At 38.6% G+C, this 19592-nt stretch overlaps 1 protein-coding gene across 13 annotated transcripts in view; it reads left to right on the top strand.

Moving 5' to 3' along the window:
* STRBP (spermatid perinuclear RNA binding protein) overlaps nt 1-19282 on the top strand; it is a 61635-nt gene extending 42353 nt beyond the window's left edge. For 5 of the 13 annotated variants that reach the window (XM_051636225.1, XM_051636233.1, XM_051636224.1 and 2 more), the window contains exons 15-18: nt 510-650; nt 1099-1222; nt 2911-2955; nt 8233-9180. In XM_051636225.1, coding sequence (XP_051492185.1) covers nt 510-650; nt 1099-1222; nt 2911-2955; nt 8233-8327 — 405 coding nt within the window. In that variant the 3' untranslated portion in view covers nt 8328-9180. The other 8 variants (XM_051636226.1, XM_051636229.1, XM_051636223.1 and 5 more) reach the window with 6 other exon arrangements.
* Nucleotides 19283-19592: the final 310 nt, after the last annotated feature.

Here is a 19592-nt window from a genome sequence, read left to right as displayed (position 1 = left end):
TGAAGTAGCATCCCAGTTAGACAGTGTACATGTAGTAGCGAAGATGTTGGTATATAAGGCATTCATGAGGGGAGTCTCAAATGATCAGGGACATGATTTAGTGGTGGATTTGGCAGTGGGCTAGGTTATCTGTTGAACTTGATGATCTTAAAGGTCTTTTCCAACCAAAAATTATTCAGTGATTCCTTAAATCCCTGTTCCGTAACAGCATCACTAGTGTTAAGTAGGTCATACATATTTACTAAAATCAGTATCAAATAGATACACTGGTCCTCTCTGCACTGCACTTGTAGTTCCCACATTCCTGATATCTGCAATATATGGTTCACATGATCACTTAGGTATTCTTTATCAGCTTCATAATCTAGAAGCAATAGAAATTTGTCACATAAAAAACTGAGGATTTTTTTTAACACCTTAGCTCTTTATGGTTGGTATATCACTGGCTGGGGGCATCGTGGGATTCCTCAGGACAGATGTGAGGTGTAAACTCATGTCTCCATTTTCAGGTAGAAGTAGATGGACAGAAGTTCAGAGGCGCAGGCCCAAATAAGAAAGTAGCAAAAGCAAGTGCTGCATTAGCAGCTCTTGAAAAACTGTTTTCTGGGCCAAATGCAGCAAATAACAAGAAAAAGAAGATTCTTCCTCAGGTAAGAATTGCTATTTGCTTTTTGGACTCTGTTCTCACAGACTTGAGTTGTTTTATGATACAGGAACTTCTACAGGAAGCAAGTTATTTCAGTCTCGTCTTACGCACACTTGTAAGGTTTCTATTTTTATTCATCTAAAATAATTATAGTAGTATAACAATAAAATCTGATAGTTGAAGACCATATTATACAGTAGAAAAAGAGACAGAAAAGCTGCTGATTAGCTGGAGGAGGTACAGCAAGGTCAGTGCCAAGAAAATCACTTGGTTTCTGGCAATCAGGTTCTTCAGAACAGTACTGCTCTGTTCTGTATTCCACCTTCATCAAGACTAGCACATCAAGCACGTTTAAAGAGATTTTTCAAAGGTGGTGATTTAATGCATATGGCTTTGGATTCTCAGCAAACACTTTCACTCTCTGAATTGCTGTTTTTTATTGCTCTGGGCAGACTAAAGGGGTCGTCAATACAGCTGTTTCTGCAGCAGTCCAGGCTGTTCGAGGCAGAGGCCGAGGTGCTTTAACACGAGGGGCATTTGTTGGGGCAGCTGCTGCTACTGGATACATAACACCAGGTAAGGCATGATACTAGTAGCTAATCTTTTATTTTTTATCTGCTGGGGTATTCTCTTCCACATGTCAGTAACCTATGCAAGTGATTTCTTCAGCCATAATCACCTGAGATGAAGCAGAAGGGAGAATTCATGGGGTTTTAAATAAATCAAAGAGCCAGAAAACTGGCAGTGCCCATCCTGGGTGTACAACTCAAAGCTTGGCATGCACAGAACAGCAGTTAGAGGCACAATGGCTTGTCTGGCTTTATTATTTTATTATGTGGCATCTTTATTGTTCACTGCCATGGCACAATTCCCAAAACTCTTTTCTGAACTAAGAACCTCCTGGATTATATGCCCTTTAGCGGTAGGAGTTGCTTTCCCAAGAAACACTTGTGGAGATGAAGCTGGCAGGTTCAGGAGTCACTGTGCTCACAGAAACCTTCTACATGGATTGCAAAGATGAGCACAGCATCCATTAGTAGCTTCTGTTGGTGGCCAAAATCCAAAAGAATTTCCATTTTAAATGGCTGATGTTAATTCAAACCTGCTGCGTTGTTATGATTAGCAGAAACATCTTTTGAATTTCAAGGGTCTTCTGGTTCATGTTTATCCTTGGTGCTTGCCATACAGGTGAGTTACTAGTCAGGGTATCTCATTGCTGATTCCTTAGGGCAGGTTTGCAACCATCGGAAGCGAAACTGTTACAGCTTGAAGAGCTCAGCTGCTACTGGCTGGTACAAACTCGTGTATGGTTCTGTGTTGTTTTGTTGTTAATCTGACAGGCACACAGAACATAAGGTGTTAAGATGGAAACACAAGGAAATTGTAATGAAATGTTCACTTTCTCATTCCCCTTTTCAAAGTGCATTGTTCTTTGTGACTCTGCAACATGTCTGAGGCTTGCAGGTGATGTGAAGGGAATTGGGACGTTGTTTTTACTTGGAATAAGAATCACAAATTTGTAAGAATGAGGTGCTGGGGATTCCTTAGTCAAAGCAAATCCAATAGCTTCAAAAAACCAGAAGTTACATTCCTCATGCTCAGGTTTTTAGATTACAGCATAAGCTCTAATTATACCCTTCAACAGTTCACCCATGCTAACAGCATAGCCCTGTTGTTTGGTAGACTTGCTTCCTGGCACAGCCAGCAGCATGTCGTCTTCATTGTTCCAGTATGTTGATGTAATTATAAATATTAAAAACCAGTAATTCATTTTTAATGGCTGTTAACATTGTTTTTGGAACTGTCTTTCTGCCTGAGGAATCATTTATGAGACACTTTAACCTGCCAGGGGTATACTTCTTGCCAGCATGGAATTACTCCAGAAATAGGTTTAATTTCCCAGTTGCTGTAGCTGTTTTTATTGGCCTTGGCCTTCACCTTTCTCTTCATCCCCTGTTCTCAGAAATCTGTTACTTTCTCTGATGGACACAGTTGATCCCACCAGGAAAAAAAAAGAACTGTAAAGCCTTCATGAACCACTGAGATGTAGTAACCAAGCTCAGTGTTAGCACTGTTGGCTTCTGTCTTACTCCAGAGTCATGCTTAGCTGTTTTAGTGTTTTCAGCAATATTTGTATGTATTGGTGTGAGTTTGTTTTTCCTATAATCCTGGTTTTCATGTACCAGAAAGGGCACATGACATGCAAACACTGACTTCAGATACTGTAGAAAATGAAACCCACCCCATGTCTGTTTCCATTGCAGGCTATGGAGCACCCTATGGGTACAGCACAGCTGCACCAGCTTACGGTATGTATGGTCCAGTAATTAACAAATTAGAAATTATACAGAAAGTGTTGTGGCAGTCCAAATGTGGCAGTCCAAAGAGAGATTCAGAGAGATTAAAGCTCTTAAACGATGACAACAACAACAACATTTTTATGCCATAACCTTGTGGTTCTTTTTTGGTTGGAGTAGCTTTTTTGCCTATGCTTTGCCTGATCTGTGGAAGGACTGCTTGTTGTAATTGCCTGTTCCCGTTCATACTGAAACTCAACTGAAGTAGTTATCTTACTTTTTACAGCCAATCTGTGCTCCATTCAAAGACTACCGAAGGGCCTATTTCAGCATCTCTGACCAATATTTATCTAAATAGCATTACAGTAACACTGGCAAAATGTTTGTTTCCGAGCCTAAGTGGCTTGTGGACAAAGCCCCCTTAATGCTGTCAACGTTGTGAAATCTCCTGTACAGTAAAACTCTCTGTGCATATACACACCTCTCCTCCCTCCCCCCCAGACTAAACCACAGCTGCTTGGGACAAGCAGGACGGATTTTGTGTAGCTCAGACCTTCAGCAATCAGATGGCCAGGGAGCCAGGACATGGTGATTCACCACAATGCTTTTTATTAAGAAACGTAGTGATACAAGGCTGGCAAAGCACTGGGTTCATGAAGATTGTAAAGCAAACTAATCATCAGAGAGCTATGATGAAGGGTTTTTCTTAACTCAGCTTCTCCCTACTCCCTGGCTTGTTTTATGCTAGACTAACAATGCATACCTCTAACCGGCCCTTTTGGTTACTTTGAATGAGGTTTATGTGGCAATGGGAGCAAAGCAGTTTGGAGTCAGTGATATGTCCTGGCACGCACAATGAGCCCACCAGAACCAGTCCCCCTGTCCTCTCCTGTCACAGGGACTGCTTGAAAAGGTGCAACTCAAATGACAAGTTGAGTGTGTTTCAAGGCCTGCAGTTTTTCATGTGGGAAACTAAGCCTGCAATTTGCTATTAATTTTCTAGCTTCTGTAGCGTTTGTAGTAATTTTTCCTCTTACATTTGTATGGCTTAGGCAACACCAACTCCCCTGGTAGCATTATAAAAGTTAAAAATAATTTGAAGCATTTACTTAATTACTTTATTTTAGAGGTATGAGCTATTAGCAGTGGCAGAATTCTGCTGCTTTACTAAAAACGTTCACTTTACTTGACTAAAACCAGCTGGTCCTATTCCACTGCCCAGCAGTGAAAAGGGAAGGAGGATAAGCCCATGGGCTGCACTAATTCTCTGGAATTCTCCCTTCAGAAACCTCTCTAGTTTTAGAACTTCTGCCCTATTGACTGGCCAAGTGCTCTGACAGAAGGGCAGATGGCAGCAGTGCTGTCCCACGGGGTGTACTCTGTGTGTTGGCTTTTGTGTTGCATTACATGAGCAACAGCCACATATTTTCTCAATTAAGTTTAGTTTAGAGCTAACCTCATGGTATGGGTTTTTTAAAAAATCCCTTTGATTCATTCCAAGCAGTAGTCACAGACTAACTAGAATGAGTGGCATCTGCATATGTGTATTTTTACAAGCAGGGACATAAAGTGACATAAGAGGAATCCTGTCCCTGTTGAGGAAAATAATACAATTGTTACCAACTCTCCTTGCAGCTTTTCTTGCTTCTTTCTTTCTGTTTTGTGTTTTTTCTCATGATGCCTATTTTGGGAGCTGGATTTTTAGCCACTTAGCTGAGTATCATCTGACATATCACTGACTTCAAAGCATTGTGGAATTAAATGCCCCCATTTTTCACATAAAGAGTTTCTGTTTTTAATGTCTTATGATTGTGATGCGAAGTACTGGGATAATGCTTTTTGGCTGTAAGGTAAACATGTCTCTTTGCCTTTGTAAGCTGTTGCATGTTGGGAAACTTCACTTTGATCATCTGGTGCTCTGGAATACCTGCTGTTGCTGCTTTGTGATTTCTAAATGGATACTTAGGTTAAATACTAGAATTTAAATAGGCAAGATTAAAAAAAACAACAAACATTTAATTGTGCAGAAGTTTGTGAGGCCACAAGAACTCTGTAATAATAATGAAATCAGGCAGATATTAATCTTTCCAGATTTGCCACTTCAAGACAGGAAATGCAGAATAAGGAAGCAGATGCAGAATTTACTGTAGGTGCTTGATTTTTCTCTGACCTACCTGGTTGCTTATCAAAACTGCTCAACAGTTTCCCCATGAGTTCTCTTTTATGCAAAGTAGTGCCCATATAGAGTATCTACAATTGTAACTGGCCTGTGAAGTTAACTGGGAATGTAGAACGAGGTAGTAGAGATTTATTATCATAAAGATGATGAAGTAGGTCTTTGAGTCCAAATACACACTCTGCTTTTGAGAATATTGCTTACTGTAATTTTACCAAACACCAAGACAAAAATAAACTCAAACTTTTAAGTTAACCATCTGTTTGAAATAGGGCAAGGTGTTGGAAGTGTTACTGTTTATGGGACCCTGCACCCTAAAATCGCACTGACTGATCTGGAAAAGGTTAATGAGAACACTACTGTAAGCTCTTATCTGACTTTCTTGGATCACTGAACTCATTTGGAGTCCTCTCCCTTTCTTCTCTCTGTAGGTTTACCCAAGAGAATGGTTCTGTTACCAGTTATGAAATTCCCAACTTATCCTGTTCCCCACTACTCATTCTTTTAGCAAATGGCAGAAGCTAATTCCAATTGATTGAACAACACAATACAGTACAGAATGTTAGAAGAAAAAAAGCCTTTTTATCCTGTTTTCTTTGAACACATACTTGAGCAAAGTCATTTGTAAAGAAACATCTTTTTCCTACTTTTTGATTTTAACAAAATGCAAATTTAGTTCTCTAAAACTTGAAAAAAATGTTCTGTGAAATGTTACCTCATTTTCAAATAACTTATACCAGCCTTCTGTTATAGGGAAGAACTAGAAGCTTAAATCTTACGTTTTAAATGAAGTATCCGATTATGTAAAATTAAATTTGTGAAGGATGTATAGAATATAAAACACTGATCACAAATAAAATGTTTTGTTGTAACACAAGAGTACTGCCTGTTTCCTAATGCAGTCACACAGATTCAGATAATGACCTGTACTTGTTGTAGGTTATTAAATGCAGGGCATAGCTCTTTAAAAAATAAAAATTAAAAAACCCAGACCCACACAATAGAAATTTTACAGTTAACATTTAACTTTGTAAATATTATGGTGTGTAATAAACTTAGTAAAACATGGGTTAAAATACTGTTTTATCTTATTTTTTATAATGGAGCATCAGTACCTGAGTTTCCTTATATTCTTTCAGATCAGCATACTGTAACTGTGATTTTACACCCAGTCTTAATTATCCAAGAAAGCTTTTCACTAGTACATGAAATACTGAAAAACAAACAAAACAAAAGGAATTAGTCTTAGGCTGTCTCTCTCTGTGTTAGGTTACATTCTGTGAAACAGGTATTAAACAAAGGAAGTTCTCACAGAAGGACTCTTGTTCTGTAGTTACAGGGATACACAGTAAAGTCCGTATTGCCCAGAGAAAGGACGACAATAATGTTTCAATCAGATTCTTTAGAGCGCAAAGCTGCTTGTTTTCCTTTCTTTTCTGTTTTTTTTTTTTAAAAAAAAAAACACAACAAAACAACAAAACGAAAAAAAAATTGCACTGGTTCTTGTGGCCTTCTTCACTTTTAAGATTGTCTGCCCACCCTTGATTTTCCATCCACCATTTCTAGAGAAAGCGTTTTACTTGTCAATCTTATATGAAAACAAAGCGTTCTCCTTTTCCCCCTTACATTTGTAAGAATCTAAAGCAGCAACAAGGTCCCCATGAAATCTTGCTATTTAATTGTCCCAGTTCTTGTTGAGTGCTGCTGTGAAAAGTGACACACTTCAGCCATAGGCCAGTACTTTTTCCTAAGAGTTGTGCTCAAAGTGAAAGAAGCGTCTTTCCCGTGAGCAGTGTGTGCACCTGTCTGAAATTCCAGGACAGGCCCCAGCTCTGCACTGCCTCCACCTCTTGTAGACTTCAGCATAAAACCTGCACTGGGCTCTACCCAGGGGTCAGGCCATCTTTATTAAGGTATCACCCCACAAAATAAGCAGCATTATTGATTGCAGTTCTCTGCTCACCCATTGCTTTTCAGTAGGTTTGCTGTAGTTCATGCTCTTTCAAGATCGCCTTTGTGTGCTCTGCTCTCCAGCACTGCTGCTGAGGCAGGGAGCGTTATATATGAAGAGGGAGTAAAAATGGTGCTTCAAGGAATGTAAAGTTCCTCCTCCCCTGCGCCCCCCATTCTAGGGAATGAAATATTAGAAAAGCATAACCAGGGGTGGCTTATGTAACAAGTTGCTTTTCTTGGAATTAACTGCAGCTGTTCTTAAGCGAAGTATTTGTGCTTAGGAATGTGTTTATATCTTAAATGGTTTTTCTCCTACTTTTGTTTGGTGTTGGTGGTACTTTAATAAAAAAAAATCTAGATCTATTGACAAGCAGCAGTGAGCCTGCTGTTGTCATCCATGCATTAGTGTTGAGATGAAGAGCAGGGTTTTGGGGATGTAGTCAAATTAAATGGTGGTCATCAATCACTGACACGTTTTGCTGGCCTATGGATGAAAGGAAGCCATCACGGGGCAGAAAAAGCATGGCTGATAAGAGCCCATTTTTGTTAATCAAATATTCATTAAAGAAATCTTTCCTCTGCACATTTCCCCCCCCCGTTCTCTTTTGGAGTTCCCCTGATTGGCAACTGTTGGTAGTTTCTTTTTTGTTTTTTTTTTTTTTTTTCTTTTTTCTTTTTTGGTTGTTTTTTTGTGAATCCCCAGCTTTGTAAAATTTCAAACAAAATATTCTCTGAATCAATTCTATACAATGAACATTTGTAAGCCAAATAACTTGTTCTTATTTCAGAAATGAGGGCGCTATGCTCTTTTCCAACATGATGGCAGTCATTTCAGATGATTTATAGAAGTCACTTTTTATTTTTTTTTTCATTTGTTGGGAGTTACTAACCACATTGTAAATTTGCCCCCTTGCTGCATATTTTACATTTCTCTGCTTTACTGAAAATATGAATGAGCTGTCAGTTCTTTGTTTAGAAAGTGGTAACCTTGGAGGTGTTAGATGTTTCAATACCTTCAAAGAATTAAAAAGTGCCCGTTTTACAATGAAAATTCCACTTGCAGCTGAAAGAGCAGAGAAATTTAAATGGAGCTTTAGCTTCAGCTAGTCTCTCTGACATTAACATGAAGTTTTTGCTTCTCTGCTCTTTTCCCACTGTAGGTGGTTTTTTCATTGACAGTCCCTATTGCCAGCCTCTCAGCATCGCACCTTTTATTATTCACTTGGGCCCTCAAGATTTCTTCTCTGACTTCTAGAACCATCAGGTTGTGTGGCTCGAAATGGCATTTTGTACATGTCTTAAAAGCAAGAACATGGCTCCTTTTGAGGCTTCTCAACTTCAGACATGGAATCTGAGCTTTTTTTCTTTTTGCTTTTTATCTTTTTTTTTTTAAGTGTTTTTCTCACTTCTTGAACTTTGTTCCCTATAATGAAAAGCAATATTTACTCCAAGCCACAGTCCTTTCTTCGGTGCATAGCAATAGATGTGTATATACTTCTGGTTATTTCTTTACATGAGAAGGCAAAGACTGGTGTGTCGGGGTGGGGGGGAAGCCAAACACCAAAATGACAAACAAAACTGAGCAGAGTGCCTGCTTTAAGCAGTGAATCCTGTGTTTCCTTTTACTCTTGAAGTACTTCAGAATTTTCATACTATGAATGTATTTGCATGTTTCCTATCAAAATTGCTACAAAGACTTGCAATGGTCACTCTTCAAGCAGTAGTGCTTTGTACCATTGAGCATGTCAGCAGACATGAAATGTAGCAAAAAGGCAGAAGAAAAAATAGAATATATTTTTTTTCCAAAATCTAACTAAATGATATATTCTCTCTCTCTCTGTCTCTTTCCCACATCATTAATGTGAGGCACAAAAAGGGTAGGCCTGATCTTGACTTTTAAATGTATTGCTTTTGTGTCTCTTAAAATCATCACCAAATGATAGGAAAACATATTTGCTAAACATCCAATTCAAAAAACTTTGCTGCTCTCAATTTACTGACTTTTTTTCCCCTCTTAAATATTTGTATGTTGGTATGTTGAGATTGTCTATCAGCAATCAGCAATAACTGAAAGATGAATGTTTTGTTTTTTTTTTTTAATGGTATTGGAACATCTGTATGTTGCAGCTTAAGACTTTTAAGCAGTTTCCAGCAGGTTAATACCACTTTATTCTCATTCTCTCCGGACCTTCATAGCCATATGCACTTGTATAAAATAAGCAGAAATGTAGTGACTGTAAGCTGAGATCGTGATATAAAAGGTAAGAGATTTTATTTTCAGCTTAAAGAATATTTTTACTGCTTTTTTTCTAAAAATCTCATAGACCTGTGACAATCTTGTATATGGCACGTTTTTATTATGTCTTGTTTAACTAAATGTTTAAACAGGTAATACATAGGACTGATTCCAACTTTGTAATTTTCAAGGCCACTTCAAATACTGCAGGTTTCAGTTAAAAAAGAAATGACTTAATGCTTTAAAACATTGTTTGGTTTTATCAACAGACTGTTCTCTTTCAAGTATTTTCCTCTTGTGTAGCAAAAAAGCTGTGTTGATACTGCTGTATCAGGCACTGCATTCCTTGCATACCTGTGGAAAACATTTGGGCAGGTACCAAAGCCACGGCCATGACCTGCACTGAAAGGCAGACCATGGTTCTAGGTATGTGGAATGTGTGGTATTATCTAACTAATACAGAGAGAAATTATTTCCCTAAACTATTAAAGCTAAACTCCAAATGAAGACTGAAAGACTTTGATGATATTACAGTTAAAATCTGTAGAGATTAAATGTTATTAGGCCAAATTAATTCATGAAGCAGCTAGGTTTGCTTTCCTCCTGTGGGTGCAAAGGGAGGAGAGGAAGGCAGGCAGTGATTTAACTCTGCATGAATAATTTGCTTAGCTGTGGTTTTCTAAAACTAGAAATTAGGATACAGCCATCCATAAACAATTCTTTTCAGTTCTGTAGTAAATCTTTTAACAAATATTTTACTTGGATTAAAATGGTTTTGGATTATGACCTATATGGTGCACATGATATGTGTAGTTTTAAATTTTTTTTTTTTTTGCTTTTCTATAACCTTGCATTATGCAAAGTTGCACAGCACAGTACTGCACAACTGCAGTACTTGCAGTACTTGAAGTTGCTGGAAACAACTCTTTTTATATAAAAATGGTAAAAAAAAAAAAAAAAGAGAGAGAGGAAAATTGGTGATGTTGTAGTAGCATTTTAGGGTGTAAATTCAGAGATGAAAGCATAAAAAAACCCTGACTGATCACAGTTTATACAGTTGTAAAACAGGAAAACACTTAGTATGGAATATGTTAGTAGTGTATCAGGCTCAAAGCTTGTTGTTTTGCATCAAAATATAACAGCCAAAACAGACTATTTCATTTCAATACTGAAAACATCAAATTCAGTAAATAACTGCATGTGTAGGTTATCCATAAGTCAGGATAAGTATGGATAGAATTCATAGGCTGATCTAGAAAAATAGCTGTTAAATATTGTTAGCTTTGCTACTGTTGGCAGAAACATGATCTTGCAAGTGGCCTATATATCTGCACCAGGGGAAATGAACTTGAGGAACTGTAGCAGCCACTTGCCTGTGAAAGCATATAACCATTTGATTACATTTGCAGGTGCAATTGATGACCATCAGAATGTCCTTCCCATTCGGTGGTGCAGGTTTTCATCTGCTGTTATCTTCAAGGTGCAAACCTGGGGCTTGGTCTGAAGCTAACTTAAAATTCAGTTCCCTCTTGGGGCCTGTCAGGCTGCGCAGTGCCAGTATGGAGCAGCAGGCTGCTCTGCTTCCTTCCACAGACAGGGTTCTGTATGTGTCAAGGCAGTGTTAAGGTGCATTATAATGAACTTCTCTTGAGTATTCCTTTCCTAGGCTTAACTGATGTCAGTTTGACAAGCACTGTCCAGTTCAAGAACTGATTAATAAAATGTCTTGATGGCTCTTATCTGATCTGTTTCTTTGTGGCCTGTACTTGGCAGCTTAATCCATGTGTATTGGTTTCCATCAGAAATGCTTTGACTGTGAATTTCCATTTCTTCTGTCACATTACCCTTTTAACTCTTACAATCCTAAGCATTCCACTCTTTAAAAATCTTTGTTGGATCTTCTCTTTTTCACTGAGAAGATAATAAATCTCTCTAATACATTTTTGTTTGTAATGCAAGTACTTATGGCTGAAATTTGTCCTCTTGCCTTTGCTGCACCCCTTCTCAGTACGACAAGCAAAACACACAGTGTACTTAAGACTCCTAAATACTGGTTTTTGCAGCCACTTGGAATCAGTGATAAGATCCTGAGGTGTAAGATTGCCTAGGAACCTGTCTTGTTTGACAGTGGAACTTGAGCAAAACATTACGTGCCTAATACACTGGCATTGGAGAGAGCAGTTAAATGCTACCAGTAGGCTTTAATCTGTCTGAAATATCAAGCCATTATAAATAATTTGGGTAACAGCTGCTTGATCAATGTTGCAACAAACACTGATACGGTAGAACTAAAAACTCCGTTTGCATAACACTTGCACGTTTTCTTTTAAAAGCCTCCTCACAGGAGCATGGTCTGAAGTGCCTTTTCTGTGAGATGAGAGGTCTACCTTATGGCTACTGATCTTGTATTTCTGGATATTCCCAACAATCAAATATGTAAATCTGGTTCTGTGTCCTTTGTGCAGCTGCCAAGTATTGTTGCCTGTTTTGTAGTACCTCCTCAGTGAAGCAGAAATGTTATAGTTTGAATTTCTAGCTCATGGAAAGGAATTCTAAAAAGGTTCCTTTCAATTAGTACATATATAAACAGGGTACCAGGGAACGTCTGTGCCTGTACACTACCCACCTTAACTCTAGATTTAGCTAACCACATGATAGTGTGTATTTTGGGAGATGGTGTCTGGCACTTAAAGGAATAAAAGCCAGAGCTTTACAATAAAGAATGGACCTGTTTAATTTGTTCTCTCTATTGGAGGTGGATGTCATTGCCATTAACTCTGGAAGATCAACTGTGAGCTCCAGTGATCTGCTCAGTTAACACTGAGGAATGTGAGGCTATTGACAGGATGGGGAGAAAATACAGACTGTTCAATGTTGTAACACTATTTGTTTGCCTTCAGCTGCTTTCGCACACAAACCCATCATCCAGTAGATACTTGCTTTCCCTTTTTACCAGTTTGAGTTTCATGGGACCACACAAGGGAGAAACATTGTATACCAGCCTGCAGCATTGTCTGACTGTTAGCAGCACTTCTGTCTGGTCCATGTCCCCTTCAGAGAATTTAATTCCAGTTGACTTCTTACACAGCTGTAGCACTGGTGTAAGAGCAGAACTGCTGTAGGGTCATACATTCTAGAAACTCTTTGCTTTTGTTTTGAAATAGGTGAAAGCTAGACAGAAGTATTACTTAGAAATCTGCGAGCACATGACTTCAGGAGACATGTGGTCTTTATATACATACGATACAAGTCTGCTGGTAGGTCCTCTCCAAAAGTGCACAGCTCTACAAGGAGCTGGCACCTCAGTTTCACCAGTTGCAATGGTCAAAGAACTCACTTTTTAAACAGCAGTATTTACAGATGGAAACCCTTAAGTAAGGTGTACTGCTAACCATACCTCAGCATTTTCCCTCCTGATGGGGTCAATGACAGCTGGAATGCTTGCCATTTTCCCAGATATCAGCTGTGAATTTTGAAGATGTAAGGTATAGGACTACAATCCTACTTTGCCAGCCATACAGGTATGTTCTATCTAGAGAAAGTTATAAGGCAACCTTATTAGTTTGGAGAGCCTGGTCAACTGAAAGGATGGTACGTGATGCTTCCTGCCATCATGTCCTCTCTCTGCCAGGGCTTGCTGTCTTCCTTAAGCACACGTTCAGGAGTTGGAACATGGTGACCTTATTCCTGGGCTTTGTGCCACTCGGATGGAGGGAGGCCAGCCTATACTCATGAAAGGAAAGTGTAACACGTGGCTCTGGTGCCCAAGCAATTTCTGTTGGCCAGAATGCACAATCCAACCCTCACAAAAGCAATTTATTGCCTGGGTAGGTGGTGCCTAATTTGTCTAATTTGCTGTCACACAGCCAATGTGAGTCAATTAGATGATTCAGCAACTGCTGCAGACTTTCACAGCAGTTAAATACCTTTGCTTCTGTGGATTCTGTCATCCTTCTCTGCCTTTTCTGATCACCTTCTAGCATCCCAGTAAATAACTGATTGCCTCAAATGTTGGAATTGTAACATAGAAGTTTATCAATTCTTAAAAACTGTTAATCAGCCTATGAAGAGCTTCAGAGAAACAAGTTTTCCTACAAATATTTCAATATATCCATGTGTCAAGGGACTATTTCTACTAATTTACAAGGATCTGTGAAAACTACTCTGGTATCTCTGATCTCTGGAGACTCATGTTATTTCTTCGAGAACACTTTCCTTCTGGTAGAAAAAAAGATTTAAAACGTCTTACTTGATTAAAGACTATGCCCTCTAGCCACTGAAAGAACTTACTTGGGGAAAAGTGCACAAATCTGAAGTTCTTTAAGGCATTTTGCTTTCATTGAACCACTGAGAAAAATTTCCCTGTCCACAAGTTCCTCACATTATGAGGAAGTAGAAAATGAAGAGTGGCATGAAGATTCTTAATCTCCAGTTGGCTGTTCAACTATGGAACATCAGTCTCTTGGCACTCCTAAAACTCTTAAGATAGCAATAAATGGGAGCAGCATTAATGTGTACCATCCCTGATCCACTCTCAGCAGTGTCCTTGCAGAGTGAGCCTGGCAGCCTCTGTGTTTTCAGTCACCAATCCCCTGAAAGAAAGTGTCCCTTGCCTCATTTGTAATTCTGCATCTGTACTTCTGAGATCCATCACAGTCTAGAGGTGGGATTCCTGAACATCTCTCCAGAACTGTGTAACTGAAGAGCAGGTTGACAATAGAGCATTTCAGTCGTAAGACAAAACTGCAAATTTCCCTCTGCCTCTTCTGCTTGGTAAGCTAAGATACCATCTTTTGGTATTAGAACTTCTTGCCTTTAGCTAAATCTCTGTAGACAGTTGCCTGATACTTAATCAAGAGAAAGGTATGTCCCAGCTTCAGATGAGTTCCAAGTCATAGAAGCAGTTTACAAAAACAGCTACTAGTTCTGGTAGCTCTGGGAAACAGCACAAGAACTCTGCTGCAATGGATTCTTTTGGATACATGATGAGTTATGTAAATATTAAGTTGATTGTTATTCTCAGTCCTGAAGCTAAGACGTCTCCTCTCTGGCATCAAAAGAATGAAAATGAGCTATCTGCTGGACTCACCAAGGAGTTCTCTTAAGAACAGTTGTACTGTCTTAAAAAACAGTAGCTCAACTTGAAAGTTCAGGACACAGACCCTCTCAGACTTCCTCTTGAATAAATCCATTTAAAAATGAGATACTTACTGACTTCTTTGAAGCAAAGGGACAGTGTAGTTGCATCTGCTATCTATAGTATATGAGACATCTTGTCTAACAGCTCATTGGTTTCATTCTTCTGTTTTAGCACATCTTATTTTCTGTGAATCTGACCCTTACTGTAAAATGGAAATTCTGTTACAGTCCTTTTACAGCTATTCACTGGAGACTCAGCACTGAAGTCCTGTGCCTATGGATTGTGGCAGCAGTTTTCACCTATACTTTCTTTTGAACATTAACCACTTTAGTAAGCTGTTTTGTTACTTAATCCCAGAAATTATGTCTCCTTAGTTTTATGTGTCCTCTAAATCCACCCCTATTTATGTCTAGGCTTCCTAGTGCTCCAAACATATTCCTTTTTCCCATTCTGCTCATAGAAATGGGACTGATTCAGTTATTTGTTTGTAAGTGATGTTTAAGATGTTACAAAGGTATGAGTAGGGTAGATATGCCTGTTCCTTTAGCCTGGGATCTTCAAGAGAAAGGGTGCTTTTCCTGCCAGGCCTGTCTGGTGCTGTGTAGGCAATGCACTGCCTTGCTAAAAGTAGCTGTGTGAGGTTTTTAGGAGAAAAGTTCATTATTGTGTAAGACTAAAATTCAGTCAAGTGTTGAGTTTTTTCCTCTAATTCCTGTGGCTGCATGAGACACTCAGACTGCATGTTTATCTTGACATTTAAGAGGAGTTGAATGTCCAAAAGGGGTGTGTGGAGATGTACATTTGTAAAGCAAATTTCTTACTTTAGATGTTGTTTTATCTTTTATTTGGTGCCTTAACTGTGTACGATCTAAGGTCATACAAACTGCACCACAGGTAATTTAATAGTGTACTTTAAAATAACCCATCAAGCCTAATCTACAGAAACTGTTGCACAGACTGAAGCTTTCTCACTGGGAGAGTTCTCTTCCATCTTTAATTACTAATCCATTGAGGAACACGAGTTGCAAGAATTTAAAGAGCATGTAAAAATTTTAACTACAGATTGAGACTGAATTTTTTTGATTTCCAACTTCAAAGGTTTGTGGCAATAAAATAATTATGGTCTCTTCTGTGTTGTGTAAGTAAACAACATCAAAATGTTTTATAGCTAGCCAGAAGTGCATGTTTGTGAAAACCTCTGGACTGTTATCTCTACTAGAACAAATTACACTAATTCTGAAAAGGCCTTAATTGAATGTAATTTGCTATCATTCATTCTTTGGAACAGGGGAGTTGGAATGAGTAAGAGGAGTTGCAATTAATGTTTAATTGCAAAATAGCATGTGAACTTAAGCTTCATTCCTGCCTCTTACCTGGATCTAGAAGCTCCAGGTGCATTTTGCTTCTTTGCAGTTCGTGAGGTGCCGTGCAGTTTCTACTTGAACTTGTTTGCTGAATGCATCTGGTCCTGGTAGAATGGACTGAGGCAAAAGAGAAAGAGGAAGAAAATGAAGCTAGAATGCCCTTCTCCAGTCTTAAAGGTTGAGCATCATAAATAGGAAGTTGGAGGGGAAGTTGCACGTCCTTTTCCAAGTCCATTAATACCATCTGTGGTAAAACCAGGAAGTTTGTCTACTGTGGTAAACCAACAGCCTTAGTATCTTATGAACAGGAGAAGATGGTGGTGTTTTTCTAGTAATTTATAAGAAACTAGATAAGAAATTTAAGCCATCCATATAGCAGGCAAGAATCTGCTAGTGATGTTGTTACAGGAGATGCAACTGAGTCTTCGGAAGGAAAGGAATAGTAGTAATTACCCCTAAAGTAATACTAGTAAGTTACCCCTACAAAGCCCACAGTATTCTAGACTTTCCCTTTAGACAGAATAGCATGGCAACAAGGAAAGCAAATACTGCTTCCATAACTACATGTAACGTACTTATTTCAGGTCACCAATATTGGTGCAATGAGTTATGACAAACTAGTTTAATCTTACCAGAAAAGCGTATTTTGAAATTCTATCCACTTCTGTTTTTTTAAGCTAGAGGGGAGTTAATTATGGCACTCATCTATGTTTTGGAGGGAGTAAAGCAGAAAGTAAGTTTCAACTTCGTACTTCAAAGCTGCTCTGAACAAGTTGCTAAACAGTGTTCTATGGAAAAAAAATGATTTACTTATTTACTTTCTTTGTGCTCATTTCTGTGTTCTTAGAAAAGCACAAGCTTGTGTAAGCATAATCAATACAAAGTTTCTCAGGGTACTGTGTCATCTCAGCAGTGGACACTAACTGCATCTTAAGTCAACAGGCACATATAAATCAAGCTTAATTAAGAGGAACAGAACATCTTGGCAGATTTTACTTTACTTCTGACACTATTACAAATGACCTATGCATACAGAAATGTGTGTATTGCTGCGCTCGCAACAGAACCTGTAGTTCTGTGAGGGCATCCTGTAAGCTAACAAAGTAAAATGTAGTCAGGGTAGGAGAAAGTATTCTTTGATTATTATTTCCACAAAGAACTGTTCATAAACAGATGAAAAGTGATACTGGTCAAAGCAGAATAATGATGGGATGAAGAACAACTTTTAGAGCAGTACAGCTTTTGAAAAGTTAGTGATTATATGAATTTAATTAGGAAAATTTGCTGTACAGATTATTTCCTGTGTTTTCAAATTGGTATCAGTGCTTCCCTGCTTAAACCAACAGGATAAAGACAAGTGGAGTTTTCTAACTGATAACATAAATTGCATGAAAATACCCATATACTGGAAGAAAACAGAGGCTGTACTGCAGAGAGCATATTGAACTACAGAGCCATTCTCTGGGCAATGCTGCATAATTTAAGAGCGGGTAAATAAGCCTTCAGGGACAACATGACACAGAACAGATGTTTAAAGTTTTTTAAACAACAAGAAATCACTAAAAGAAACAAAAAAACCCCCAACAACCAAACACAGAAAAAAGCCTCTAAGCTTTGTTTAGTCATACATTTTTTCTTCCCTGTAAAAGGGACAGGTACTTTCATATTCGCTCAGTGAGTTATACATCACACATCACAAAGGTCCTTAAGGACAAATGTTTTAAAGCTAGTCTCCTTTTGGACAGAAAGGAAGTTGACTCTGTCTTCCAGTTCCAAAGTGCAGTGTCTTATTTCTTATCCTAACCCCAATTCAATATTTATTGATCAAACTGACTAAGCTTTTTAGGTCGACAAGCTCTCTACAAAGCAGTTCTGTTATCTCAAGCCTCTGCAGGGGCCAGCAACTGGTGCTTAACTACTACTTCCACTCCAGAAGGTTACCCATCCTCCTGCTGTCCTAGAGCCATTCTGGGACACTTGCACTTCTAAGAGAGGAACCCTGCTGTGGGGGACTGTCAAAAGCACTGAAATACTACAGCAGAGCAAGTCCCAGTGGGCTGTATGCTTTTTAAAGTCCTGTCCAGTTCTTAGTGACAAAGCTGAGCATGAAACCTGTACTGCCAAACGTACCAGCCCCTTAATGAGGACATGTATGTGAAGCAGTCTCAGAAGCAAAGATTTTGAGGAAAGGCTGGTGTTTTCCAAATCCAACTCATAAGCCATTTTTTTTTTTTAGATCATTGAGTTTCCACCCACCTAAAATCATCGTTAGTCAAATAAATTAAAACAATTGCTTCTAGTTTGGGCTAGAACATTCCCCTCGTATAACCCAAACTTCTACCACCCATCCATCTAAAGAATCCTTAAGCAAACAATCCTCAGGAGGCAGAGCCCTTCTAAGAGTCTGCACGCTAGAAGGCAGACAGGAAATGTGACAATAGAGTGTAATGTGACTTTTCTTGCGACAGTGACTTCTACAAGACAAGGAAAAGACAGAGGTAGTGCTTTGCGGCAGTGTTTCATGCTCAGCAAGTTTGCAGAGGGAAGAAATGCAATTCTATAAATCACTTGTACTGTATTTCTGTTTCTAGACTTGAATGAATTTCACTTTTCCTTTGTGGTTCAGCGTAGTAAACATTAAAGAAAAGGTCTATTTTTCTAAATCTCTTTCACCAACAGAGGTCTGACCTGCAGCCAACAGATGGATTTATTTATCCACAGAGGACAGAGTGTTTATTTTTACACTAAGAATGGATATGGCATTGAATAAAAAGCAGTATGACCTTTGAACTATCTAAACCTTAAATTCCATGAACAAATTCCACAAATGAGTAATACAGTGGACAATTGCATCTTTCTTCCCAGTAAATCTCGGAAAAACAAGTTACCCAGAATTAAACTTCCAAATGAAGTACAAGAAAGATTGTGGTCTAGTTACAGACTACTTTCAAAATATTTCAGATTTCTCTGGATTTGTAATCTACAGAGAACAATGATGATTAAACTATTCCTGACTATACTGTAAATAAAGCAATTTCAAATAAAGTAATTTGGCAACAACCTTCACTATTTGTAGTGTTAAAAATGTAATCTGAACATTCAGATTGTCTTAATTTGGTAGCAGTTGAGTGGGAAGAAAAATAACCGCACAGTGAAATTTTAAATGGAGCTGTAACTACTCACTAGCCAAAAAAGCCTGCAAATGTAAAGTAAATGGAATGCTCTTTGTACATTAAGTTGCTTCCTCACGTGATGCTGTACCCTGTACACGTGGCTTCATTTGGCTTCTGCGTTGTGGTTTGTACGCCAACCACTGTTATTAACTGTACACAACACTGAGATCTGCACTGTAATCCTGGTTCATTTACCACTGATTGTAACCCAATGCTACAGACTTCTCTGTAAATAAAACCATAACCATGTCCCATTTGCTTCCAATAGCATACAATAAAGGCTTATCTCTGTAAACAGGAATCATGGCCTTATGAATCATTTGGGGTTTTTTTGTTTACAGTGAAAAAACTGGCTTTAAGGCTTTCTGAAGCCTGGGAAGCCAAACCACCTAAGTCCATTCTCCTTCTAAGTCAGGTAGTAGGCTCAGCAAAGGAGAGACAGGCTTCCTAAGACAGCAGTTTTATCAGATTATTTGCAGAGTTGTAACTTCGAGATGTAAAGGTAAAGCACATTTGTGCCCTAACAAGCAGAATGCATTCCTTCACACAGGTGGCAGACAACAGAGTATACAAGACTAATTCTTGCATATGCATGCTGAGCACTGAA

Source organism: Apus apus, chromosome 19, assembly GCF_020740795.1.
Source record: "Apus apus isolate bApuApu2 chromosome 19, bApuApu2.pri.cur, whole genome shotgun sequence".
NCBI classification, from domain to species: domain Eukaryota; kingdom Metazoa; phylum Chordata; class Aves; order Apodiformes; family Apodidae; genus Apus; species Apus apus.
This window is presented reverse-complemented; position numbering and strand designations above follow the sequence as displayed.